Below are 12931 nucleotides of genomic sequence, written 5' to 3' on the forward strand. Positions count from 1 at the left end.
GCGCAGTCCGTGGTGTAAAAGGCGAGCCTCTCGCCCGGTTTAACGGCCGCGGGACGCAGAGGAGAGGGGGCGGGGTCAGACGGAGAGCAGCGAGGCCAGGGACACCGGGAGCAGCAGCAGGAGCAGGCCGGACTGCAGCGCCGCCGCCCCGTCTGGCAGGACGCAGTCCGCGTACGGCTCCAGGCAGGCGGCGTAGGCCAGGACGTGGGCGACGTAGCTCTGCTCCTGAACGCCGTGGAACAGGTGCGCCATGGGGCCCCTGGCGTAGATCGCCACGTCCTCCGAGCCGTGCGTCTCGGAGTCCAGGGGCACGGCCGCCTGCTGCATGAACACACGGTACTCTGCGAGAGAGAATAAAAAGCGTGGCTGCAGCGGTCAGGGGACTGGGTTTGCAACTTAGAAGTTTGCAGGTTCAATTCCCAAGCGAGGTACTGTTGTTGGAACCCTTAAGCAAAGTAAAGCGTCTTTGTGTAAAGCAATTTGGGCTGCATGTGTGGCATAAAAGGTGCCGTATAAATAAAGTTTATTATTATTATTATTATTATTATTATTATTGTCATTATTAATTGTATCAGTATGTGTCGAGCTATTCAAATGCATCATAATGTATGTTCTTTAAAAACAATGCAAGGTGTGTATGTTCCTCTGGAAATAAGAGGAACTTTACATTTGGTTAAATGGGAAAATGTAAACTCAGCCCACAATTTCTTTAAATGAATGAAGAAATTATGTATTTCCTGTGACCCAGTCTTTATTTATGTAGCCCAACACGTTCCAATACGGAATTTAAATGTTTTAAACACCAAAATATCGTGTACACTGCACCTGCTCTTGTGCAGAGTGTGTGCAACAAGTGCAGTGTTTCATTTGACAGCTCTAAATGTTGATGGAAAGGGTTTTACATAATTTTTTATTTTTATTTTATCACACGTGTTTCGTAATCCGTCTCAACCCATCCCACAAGACAGAAGTGGGCCCCAATCCAGTTTGGAAATCCCCCGCTCAAAATAAGAGGCACATTGCTGCAGTGGTGCGAACTTCTTGTCCGCATATATAAAACAATTTTTAAAAAAACCTCTCTACTGTTCATAGTGGATTCACCCTCTCTTTGAAGCAGCCCAGCAACTGTGTTCTAATTGGCCAGACAGTACTGTGGTTTATGTTTGGTTTTGTCGAATTGGACTGTCATTTCTCCAAGGTGGTTTGTGCTGCACCAGGACAACACTTTACATTTTAAAAATGTCTGTAAAGTAAAGTTCAATATTAATAACAACTAAGCATAACCTTACAGATGTTCTTCAGCTTCAGTGCTTCCAAGTTTTTCATTTCTTCCTCACATCATAAGTCTTAAGACTGCCCTCGAACATATACGTATGTACTGACAATTTTGTTTTTACTAAATTCACTTATTCCTTTACTTTATTTCCATTCGACACTCTCCAGAATGGTTAGACTGATATCTCAAAATCTCTTTAAGTCTATTTGTGATATGCGTGTGATGGATGATTTTCATAATCTCTTTTTATCTCTTTAATCTGTTTTATGAAAAATGAGGCCATGCCTTTAAACTGGCTGGGCAGACTCACATTCTGCATGTGATATAAAACAAGCAGTAGGTTTGGATACATTCATTTCATTGTCTTTTTTTCCATCAGATACTCATTTGAGATTGTATTAATGCATGTATAATTGTAATTAATTAAAAACAATCTTATTTGGCAGACAATTTCCATTGCATTACATTAGTTTAGCACGTTCATTGTTGGATTATTCAATTTTAAACATGTTTTAGTCTTCTCTTCTTTTGATTTGTCTTGTTTTTATTCCTGTGTTTAATGTATTATCTGGAAATATATTATGTGTAAGGAATACATTTTCTACGTAAAATGTTTATTGGATAAAGTGTTGCAGCTCTCCATCATATACAATGATGGAGAGCTGCAACATACAATGATATATGGAGAGATACAATGATACAATACAATCAACCTGATGCTAAATTATGATTCATATAATGTAAATGTTAGCAAACAGTAATGCAGTAAATTTTACTTGACTTATTTGCGATGGTAAATAAACATGCAAGTAGTAAAACAAACGAGGTTCTTTAAACATATACAAAAACACACTGGAATGCCTTAATCTTTCTTGCCACAAGAGGGTGCTACTGTACCACTTGACATTATAATGCATTATTATATCACAACAGCAAATCGCTGCCAACACAGAACTTGTAAGTTCACTATGATCCATTAATAGTCTAAAACGGCGTGGACATACTGACAACATTGTTAACGTTCAAAGAGCTCACCTGCTGGGAAAAAAACAACAACAATAACATTTAAATTCAGGGCCTTTACCTGTCGTGATATTGTTTGGGTCAGGACGAGTCCCGTTAAGTATCTGGTATCCTGGTCCGTTTCCGTACAGAGCAGTAGTGAAGGTTTTGTTATCCTCGGCTATCTCTCGTGACAGTCCTTAACACACAGAAGAGCAGTAGCGGGGCAGTCAGTCCCCGCTCTATCTATCTTTGCACAGTCAACAGGAATGACACCGCTACGTGTGGCTTGTTCGGATACAACGGTATTTGACCTGAGTCAAATAGCTTATTTGAAATACTATAAATAGTAAAAATTTTCTGCATACTACAGACAATTAGAATAAGAAGCACATATTTTCACAAATATTCAGTACAAAATTTGTTCTTTCATATTTATTGTATGTAGGCCTATTGATTGAAAATTCAATCAATAGGCCTGAAAAAAATGCTTCATTGCATAAACATAAAATTTCACTCAAATTTGTTACACCTATATTCAATTTATTTCTAAATTGAAAATGTATAAGTTTATTAAAATTTGGAAATTTATAGTCGAGAAAACCTAAAAAAATATATAGGTGTAGCAAACTTAAGACATTTATCCAATGAAACACTTCTTTTTCAGCGTAGGCTAAAATACTGACACACAAGTAGGCCTAAATATGTTGCGTTCTAAAATGTTTAGGAAGTTATTTGACAACAACGGCATGCCATACTCTCTATACTACAGCCTACCTAAAACGGGGTTCCCTCTGGCGGAGTAGCCTCCGAAGGTGAAGACGTGGGAATGGTCGGCCGTCACCACCATAAGAGTATCCAGTTCGCTCGTCAGCTCCGTGGCTCGCTGTAGGGCCTTGTCGAACTCCACGGCTTCCGTCAGCGCGTGACCGGCTATGCCATCGTGGTGCCCGTGGTCTATTCTCCCCCGTGCAGAGCGAAGAAACAGGGTTCTACGTCAGAACATTATTCGCCCGCATTCAGCGAAGATAGAGCGGCTCCAGTATAGGCGCCCGATGTCGGCGCATATGTTGGGCTGGCAGCGTTTCGCAAATCGGCGCTACCGCGCTACCACCGTCTACTAGTTGAGGCGCGGGGTAGCCGCGATGAAGATCAGGCGGTAAGAGAATGCCAAATAGTCGTTGACTGGCTTTTGCCGCCGATGGACCTATGTACAGGCCTACTGTTAATTTGTTAAAAGCGCTGTTTGGACCAACAGCTGGTACCAACAGCCGTCCAATGGGTGCATGCTTTTAGGGCCTATTTTTAATATTAAAAGGGCTGTGTGATGAAAAGAAAGAAAGAAAGAAAACTGACAAATGACAGTCGACCAGGGAATAAAATCCATTTTCAGTTCAAGTCACTTTAGCCAGTCAAATAAAATTTAGTGAATTAATATTTTTTAAAAGGCCTAAAGTGTTATAGGAAGATTTTTTTTTTTAATTAATAAACTGAATTTCAGTTAAATTCTTCAAGAGGCTGAAGGAGTGCTGGCCCAGGCCTGCTGTGAACACTACCTTCCTGAAGTAAAAAAGAAAAACGCACGTTAATGTCGTGCCATATGAGCTGGGACCTCATCGTGCACATTTTCATTTATAAAGGGGGGAAAGCTGCACTCATCTTCCACAAACAGGTAGTATCCTTTGGAATTCTTGCGCAGGATCTTGATGGCTTTCTCCACCATCTCTGTCAGGGAGGGGTCAGTCAGCGGGTTCCGGTCCAGTTCGTATCTGAGGTCCTTTGGCTCAAATAGCCCTGAGCGCACACACACACACACACACACACAAACACACACACACACGCACACAAACACGCACACACACACACACAAACACACACATGCACACAAACACACACACACACACACAAACACACACACGCACACAAACACACACACACACGCACAAACACACATGCACGCACACACACACAAACACACACAAACACACACACGCACACACACACACACACGCACACAAACACACACACACACAGATTTTAGATAACGCTGTGGAACCTCCGCAGTTCATTGTCCAGGCGGAAGACGTAAAACAGCTCTGACGGGCTGCTATGCCATAATGGACATTAAATCCACAGTGTCGATATGAAATGAATTCCTGACATCAGGGGTATTATTGGCTGTTGGCTCATTTCAGTCCTGTGAAGCGTCAGGTTCTTACCCATCAAGTAGTCGGTGTCGTCCTCGTCCACGTCATCAAGCTGAGCTTTGTTCCAGACATATTTCGCTTTCTGTCACAATTACAAAAAAATACAAATAAATAAATAAATAAATAAAAACATTTCAAAGCAATTCTGCATTTGGATTAATAACCAGCATTGAGGTAAAAATATATTTGCAGTTGTTGCATAAAGTCTCTAAGTTGGCTTACACTGGTGAATAGAGCTAACCGATAAGGAACAGAACCTTCTAAGCTGACAGTCTTACCTTCTTGTTTTTCAGCCATTCTGTAATGAGGTTGGTCTTATCCCATCGGTCCCCACTGGAGGAAGGGTACTCAGGGTCTGCCGTGTCATTGGGCAGCATATATGTCCGGCCTCCTCCCAGTATCACCTGTCAGGGATACGCCAGCAGCAGAAAACAGGAAGGATTACTGCATTCAACCGAGGAAAGTAACTCAATGAGGTGGGAGCGGACCAACAATGCTATGTCATGCGAGCAAACAAGCGTGTATCTCAAATTAACACCTTGTTTTATCAACAAGAAAGGCTGTTGTGTACGAGTGGGATTTGGCTCTTACGTTGATATCAGTGTTGTGTACGAGCAGGATTTGGGCTGGTTTTGGGTCTTACGTCGATCTCAGTGTTGTGTACCAGCTGGTTTTGGTTCTTACGTCGATCTCGGTGTTGTGTACCAGCTGGTTTTGGTTCTTACATCGATCTCGGTGTTGTATACGAGCGGGATTTGGTTCTTACGTCGATCTCGGTGTTGTGGACGAGCTGGTTTTGGTTCTTACATCGATCTCAGTGTTGTGTATGAGCGGGATTTGGGCTGGTTTTGGGTCTTACGTCGATCTCGGTGTTGTGTATGAGCGGGTTTGGGGCTGGTTTTGGTTCTTACGTCGATCTCGGTGTTGTATACGAGCTGGTAGGCGATGTCGCGGCAGCCGTCCCGCACCGCGTCGGGGGGCAGGTCGGAGTCGCTGTACCACGCCCGGTTGGCCGAGTGGGCGTAGGAGGCCGCGGGCGAGGCGTGCTGGACCCTCGCCGTGGAGATGATGCCCACGGACTTCCCTGGAACCCACCAGACACAGGCCGTACATGAACATCACCTCCCCCTCCCAAAACTCCTCCCAAATCAATGGGCCTGGTTTATTGCTCCTGTTTCAGTGCTGGCGCGGTCACGTGCTAATGTACGCAGGGTCATTCTCCTGTTCAGTGGTCCTCTGTTGTCAAAGGGTCCTGATTTTACCTGGTGGCTTCCATCACAGGACTCAAGAGCTGAGTGCTTTACAGTGCCATCGCCAGAAATCATGTAAACAGTCAAATGGGGGACACAGCAGCCATGCTTACCACCCACAGCTTTGCAAGAGAGAAAACTCTGGCACCACAGGGTGGATTGGCTGCTCAGGTGTGCTATTGCTGTAATGTAGAATGACTGGTTGTGACTCTATAGATATAACAGAATGGATGCTAAGTGAAGCTCATGCAGAATGACTGCAAGGCGGTGCTATTGCTATAACACAGAATGACTGCTAGGTGGTGCTATTGCTACAACAGAGAATGACTGCAAGGTGGTGCTATTGCTATAACATAGAATGACTGCTAGGCGATGCTATTGCTATAAGACAGAATGACTGCTAGGTGGTGCCATTGCTATGCAGTGCTGATTGGTAGAATGTTAGCAATTCTCAGGTTGTGTGACGTGTGTTGGACACGTCCCCGGGCTAGCGTGCTCCTACCCGCCATTTTGGCTCGATGCAGCACGGACGTGACCTCGTTGCCGTACGCGGTTTTGCACTGGTAGCGCCGGGCGGCCGCGCTGAGGCCCAGGGTGCCGTAGTTCGCCTTGACGCCGCACGAGTAGGCGGTGGCCGTGCCCGCGCTGTCTGGCATCTGCTGGTCAACGTTGTAGGTCTGCGGGGGCAAACGCACAGGGAACAGCTACAGCGTAGCACAGGGGTGCACAACAAGGGCCAATCCGTTTCAGGATTTTGTGCCAACATTTCCCAACATTTATTGAATTGGCCCAATCTCTTGATATCTTGATCTGACGTGTGTATAAGCAACAGCTAGAGTCACAGTCTGCAAGTGTATCCGAGAGATTTCACCGTGCTCAAGCACAGGAGTGAAGCAGCGTAGTTTATAGAGCTGTAAGAAATTGGTAATCGGTTGGAACAAAAACCAGCACACAGATCGGCCCTCCAGGAACGGAGTTGTGCACCGCTGGCGTAGTATAAATGGGGTGCGAACTGGATTTACAGGTTCAGTTCCCTGCTGGGTCACTGCAGTGGGGCTGGGCTGGGGCGGCAGTGTAGTACAACGGGCAAGGGGCCGGTCTTGTAACCTAAAGGTTGCAAGTTTGATTCCCAGGTGGGACATTGTACCCTTGAGCTCGGTACTTCAGTATACATCTAGCTGTATAAATGGATGCAGTGTAAACGCTGTGTAAAAAGTTGTGTATGTTGCTCTGGATAAGAGCATCTGTTAAATGGCTGTAATGTAATGCTGTACCTTTGGGCAAAGGTACTTTTTAACCTGAATTCAATACTCTGTTAAAAAAAACAGAATACTCTTTTGTGTTTATCTTTTTATCGGTGTTCCTCTCTGGATAAGAGCATCAGCTAAATGGCAGTCATATAAAATGTAACACATTGTTTCGTCTCTCTGTGAGAACATAAACATACCCACCTCATGTGTAATAAACATGGCGATAACTTGGTCATATTATGGCAGTCAGGCATAGTATTGTGAACTCTGGTGTTTGTTGTGTATGAGCTGGTGTTGGGTCTTATGTTGATGACTGTGTGTGAGCCTGGTGTCTGGTGTTTCACGAAAACAGCATATATCACCCAGATCTGGATTGAAATATGTATTTAAATCTTTTAAAATCTAACCCTTCAGTGCAGGTACAGTCTGAATGAAAAAAAAGCTTTTAAATGAAACATGCTTCTTGCTAACCAGAAGAATTCTGTTCAGAATATTGATGAAAACAGATGTTTCTTTTTAAAATGTAAGTACGAAATTGTAAGTTCTGCCAGAATTTAGATTGTGTTGAAAGGCTTAAATTATTTCAGATATTTTCATTCCCTTGATTTGCATTTGAGGTTGAGTGGGACCTTAGACAGGGCGAGCTAGGGGAAGGTTTAAGATGGAGTTTAGTGGGACCTTAGACAGGGCGAGGTAGGGGAAGGTTTAAGATGGGGTTGAGTGGGACCTTAGACAGGGCGAGGTAGGGGAATGCCTCCATAGTCAAGACGGTCTCCTCGCCTGGATTTCCCGCCATCTGGCCTTTCAGGATCCGGGCTGCTGTCACCGTGGAGACGCCCATTCCTGGAAAGCAGCCACACTGCCACGCTGTTATACAACCTCTGGACTGCTCCCAGGATGCCCCCTGGCACTCTACGCCACCCAAAATGAGGACACCTTATACAACGGAGATCTGCCAGCAACCTGGCCATATATCAGCAGCCCTTCTTCTTATCTACTACTAGTTTGCCTGATATGAACATCAGATAAACTTAGATACTAAGTTTATACATACTAAGATGAAATATTTCAAACATAGTGTCTTCTACTGGTCCCACAGTGATGGAACCAGGACAGACAGAATTTTGGTTCCCCTCCCACCCCACCCTGTAACACTCCTGGCCTTTTTTGTTAAATCAGGTTATGACATTTGTACAGTTTTAGGCTTTATGTTTCTGGTTTTATGTTTCTCTTATTAGGGCTCGTTAGGGATGTAGTCTGTATGTATTTAGAAATTTGCACTTGGGCTCTTGGTTGGCATAGGTCAGTTGCAATGGTGCCTTTGTTGGTGCTCCATCGCGACTCGCTAGTTTTGGGAATGTTCTTAGCCACTGTTGCTCCTATTAATCAGGCGAAGGTGCTCGTGTTTCTCTCTACATTATAAATCGCTCTGGATAACAGCATCTGCTGAATGGATCTTATGAAATGTGCCGCTGGTTTGTTGGGTCTTGTCCAATCTGAAATCCTTACGGGCAGTGCCATTCTGATTAATCTGATTGGATGGTTTCCCATTCGGTTCTAATATGTGGGATCAGCACAAGATGTTTATGGACTTCAGCAACATACAGGAAATGATGTCAATCATAATGCTATATCAACATTTATGGCACAATTGGAATGATGAACCACAAAGCCATTTGTCCTGGCACCTGGACATAGCCAATCCAGTTTATGACCACGTCTTTATGGCCATCAAGCAGGTGTTCCCTGACATTTTGATCTATGAGCTGAATTATATGAGTGTACATTCTGTGTTAATGAAAAATTTGTGATGACATTCTTGAATATAATATAAATAAATAACGAGCAGCTGGACCCATATCTGTTCATGTGGCCCATTTGATCTGCTGGTTATGTAACATTTATGAGGTTTATGAGATGTTCAAAATCAAATCAAAATTTTATCAACCCCATTACACATGGACTGATCAATGAAAGTTATTTGGTCTTTATCATCAGGTTTATCTTTGAGCCAACATCATTCCTGTTATTACACAATACGTGTGTTAATTCCTTGTTTGAATTAGATATAGACTGATGAACCTAGCACAAATGTTTATTAAAGTTAAAACTTTTGGTCACATAGACCTTTAGCAGTTCATTTCAGTTTACCATAAAATGTAAGTATTCAGAAGTAGAACCTCATCTTTTAAACTTCATTTTTAAGTTTTCATGATTATTGAATCAGAATGGGAAAAGATTTAATCTGTGAGCAGCATTTTAAAGATGATCTAATCATTATCTCAATGTCTGTTTCTATCACCTATTTTGAGTTACGTCTCTCAAATTCACATTGCAATAATATTCTTATCAGATGCAATTGTGGGGAATTTCCATTTGATCCAGTTTGATTCCTGATATACAGTCTATGTAAAAGTAGCAATCATTGAATACATCATTTTATTTTTTTTTTCCTTAGATTTTTTATTTTATTTTCCACAAATAATACTTGAATTTTATCAGGCATATTTGATTTCATATATAAGGAGCAGATTTGGGGTCAGTTCAATTTTAATTAACTGAAAATTCCTTTTGAAGTAGGTGAATTAAAATTGAATGTACCTCACTAAGCCTGGTTCAGAATTTTGTTTGCTACAGTATGGTAGTACCGACTGATTTTCGGTTTCAAAGTGCCGGTTTTTTAATCGAGTTTCAATTTATTCTGAGCAGGTGCTGTGGGTGAAGATTTCTCCTACCTCATAGTCCTTATGATCTACAGATCTACAGATTCTCTGTACAGAACTGTTTACGGGATGGTGCTGTTGGAAATGTGTTTTAAGATAGGATTCCATATCGCAGGGAGTAGTATCTCCCGTTAGCTTGTGATGCTAGTTTTTGCACAGGGTGCTGACTGTCACTGACGTACCGTCTCCCAGGAAGAGGACGAGGTTCTTGGCTCGGTGCAGGTTGGGTTGCAGGTTCAGGGCTCGGCTCAGGGCTTCCTTCCCTTTGGTATTCCAGAAATGGGGGCTTTCCTCCTCCACTGGGGAACCGCAACGGGACACATGAGATATTAGAGGCCACTGACCCTCCCCGAACGTGACAACAAAATGATGCACTCTGAAGCATTTTGTTCTGTCACAAGGCTGGAAAAAACCTTTAATCAAGAAAACTAAGAAGAAAATGGGACAGCAGTGCAGTACCCAGTGAATATTTCTGTGGTGAAAAGTCGGTGAAACACAGACTTAGCAAAAAGGCAGTCTAGAAGTTCAGGTGAAAACATGCCTGTAATGTAATGTAACATTGAAAACCTGTCGACATCGGCTTAAAAAGTGAAAGTTTTCTGGCCCACATAGGATATAGCCTGGCTATAGCTGGGTAAAACCTGAGCTGTATTGCCATTAACCTTGTTTGTTTTTGTTAAAATTTCTCTCAACCTTGATTTCCACCACTCAATACATCTAGATTCCGGCTTTTGCTCACAGTGTATATTTATGAAGCCAGGCTTGCGACTCAGTCAAGTAGAACTTTATTTGTCCCCAGAGGGGCAATTGGTTGCGGGTTTAACTCCCAGCTGGGATGCTGCTGTTGCACCCCTGAGCAAGGCACTTGACCAGAAGGGCTTCAGTAAAATATCCACTCATGTAATTGGATTGTGTGTAAAGATGCAATCCGTACATGTTGCCTCATATAAGACCACGTGCTAAATGCTGCAACATAAATGTACGACATCTATCATGATTGCTGCTGCTCCACGTATATACGCTGTAGGAATGGGGAAACAAGTGGGCTGAGAACTGGGTCAAAAACATTCTGACCAGTAGAACGATATGGGCAGAGCCTATGAAAAAACATTGCAGTCATGACTTCGCCTAACTCAGAAATAAAATAATATGGTTATGTATTTATATATTCATCTGAAAAACAAAATAGCATTGAGATTTCCCCCAAAATACAAAGCATACTTTAGAAGAGAATGCATGCGAAGTTTATCACTTACCTGGGATGACTGAGGACGACCGGTTGACCGCGAGGAAAAGCAGTAATCCCGCAGAGAGGGCAAGACGCTTCAGAGCCATGATGTGCGCGCACACCTGGAAATATCACACACTGGAGTTTCCACCGAAGTGAGGAAGGAGAAGGGCTTAAATAACCCAGATTTACAGCCGTGCTGTAGATCAAAGGGCAAAGTGTTCATAACCCTAAACACGCGAATGCCAGCGTTTTTACTGCATGCCAGCAATCAGGAAGCTAGAAAAACGATTAGGGTAAACAAGGGAAGATCTTCGCTTTGTTTCATCGGGACAGTTTTTCTGAGTTACAGAGTTAAGATGCACTGTGTAGCATTACTTCAGCGTTACTTTCTGCTTCGCTTCAGGAGGAAGATCTGTCGGTTCGTCCACTTGGGTTTAACTGAGGAGGGATTCTGTGAGAGATAATCAGTTGCTTAGCCGCATATTTGCAAGATTGTAACTTTATCGTTCATTAGGCAAGTGAGAACTGTCCCTACAGTAGTGATTAGACTCTTTAATGAGTCTGAGGGTTCTTCATGCTTAATAATTTAGCTGCTGACCATTCAAGTTCCACACCAAGTCATACTCCAACCGTATCATAGTGCACACCAAACCACACTCCAACAATGCCACATTCCACACCAAATCAAACTCCAACGATACCAGGTTTCACACCAAATCACACACAAATAACAGAACATTCCACACCAAATCGAACTCCAACAAAGCCACGTTTCACACCAAATCCCGCTCCAGCAACACAAGATTCAGCACTGAATCTCGCTCCAACAGAACCACATTCAGTATCAAGTTACAATCCAGGTTAATGGTCCTTACAAAGCTTATTTATAAATCTGAGGTATTGTATATCCTACAGAATATTCCCCTGTGGTTCAAGTGCTCATTGAAAGTTGTGTTTACAGTAAAGACGGGAGAGTATTACCCTGTCGGGTGATGGTTGGGTAAGCTTTTTTGTGTAACGAGTTCATGTTGTGTTTGCTCTAACCAAAAGCTCAGAAGTACTGATAAGAATTCTTATCGTTCTACAACCATTTTTTTTTCTGGCCCCCATAACTGCCGCTTTTATGATGTATGCTGATGACCATCAGTGCACTTCTGTGTAAATTTACTCGGATAATGGCTGTCTCCAACAAATCTCATAAGAGAAATTTGAATTTGTTTAAATTCTTTATCGCCAACAGTTCAATAAAACATTGCCTAAATGTATAATTGTTATACCAATTTCCCATTAAACCTGTAGCTAAATAGCTTAAACGTGGTATGCTACAACAAAGAAATAATGACAGCAGTATATCGAAGTTTTATTAAACAAAATAAAACCGGGGAAGATGATGCCGCTCACAGCTGATGCCGTTCACAGCAATGAAATGACTGTTACTCAAGCGAAATAGAATTATAACGTACGCGTTCATCTTTAATTCACGACAATGTCACGGCTTACTAAAACTAAACTGAGCTGACCAATCTCCTTTGGAGGGGGAAAAAAGGTGTCTGCCTTTGGAGGGCTACATGTGATCCACGGACACGGTTGACTGGCCTTTGAATAGGTTACGATCATGAGCGCATTGCTTGGGAAAGCCCCCGAGATTAGCAACTTGCCGTACGCTGGGCTGCGACTTACGCCATCAGAGGTGGGTAACCCGGCCTCAAAGAGTAGAAGTACTGACCATGAATGTGCTCCACCAGCATGCACTAAAACCAGCTGATTACACAAATTAGTTCTCCTGCCTGGCTGAAGAGTTGTGCTAATTAGAGTCAGCTGGTTGAGTGCATGCTGGTGGAGGAAATACATGGTTAGTGCTTCTACTCTTTGAAGCCGGGTTACCCACCTCTGTACGCCACAGACCTGGTCTGAGCAGGTGGGCAGCGCAGACGCGAATCTCAGGCCAGGCTGACACCAACTTTGCAGTGCGCTGCCCGATGTTCACCGACA

The 12931-nt window shown here is 43.1% G+C and overlaps 1 protein-coding gene across 1 annotated transcript; it reads right to left on the minus strand.

Moving 5' to 3' along the window:
* Positions 1 to 75: 75 nt before the first annotated feature.
* Positions 76 to 11067, minus strand: LOC118225178 (intestinal-type alkaline phosphatase-like). Its single transcript, XM_035413263.1, has 11 exons — positions 10965 to 11067; positions 9891 to 10007; positions 7713 to 7828; positions 6238 to 6412; positions 5397 to 5569; positions 4764 to 4889; positions 4498 to 4567; positions 3938 to 4072; positions 3056 to 3247; positions 2361 to 2477; positions 76 to 341 (listed from the first exon to the last, which is right to left on the minus strand). Exons 1-11 carry the CDS (start codon positions 11041 to 11043, stop codon positions 76 to 78), a joined length of 1566 nt encoding a protein of 521 aa, XP_035269154.1. The 5' UTR covers positions 11044 to 11067.
* Positions 11068 to 12931: the final 1864 nt, after the last annotated feature.

Source organism: Anguilla anguilla, chromosome 4 (assembly GCF_013347855.1).
Source record: "Anguilla anguilla isolate fAngAng1 chromosome 4, fAngAng1.pri, whole genome shotgun sequence".
NCBI lineage: Eukaryota > Metazoa > Chordata > Actinopteri > Anguilliformes > Anguillidae > Anguilla > Anguilla anguilla.

Coding starts and splice junctions, on each gene's coding strand:
- LOC118225178 (XM_035413263.1), bottom strand. CDS start 11,043: ATGGCTCTGAAGCGTCTTGCCCTCTCTGCGGGATTACTGCTTTTCCTC. Junction 7,829..9,890: donor CGTCCTCTTCCTGGGAGACG/GTACGTCAGTGA, acceptor GCTGCTTTCCAG/GAATGGGCGTCTCCACGGTG. Junction 342..2,360: donor CCCAAACAATATCACGACAG/GTAAAGGCCCTG, acceptor TCTCTCTCGCAG/AGTACCGTGTGTTCATGCAG.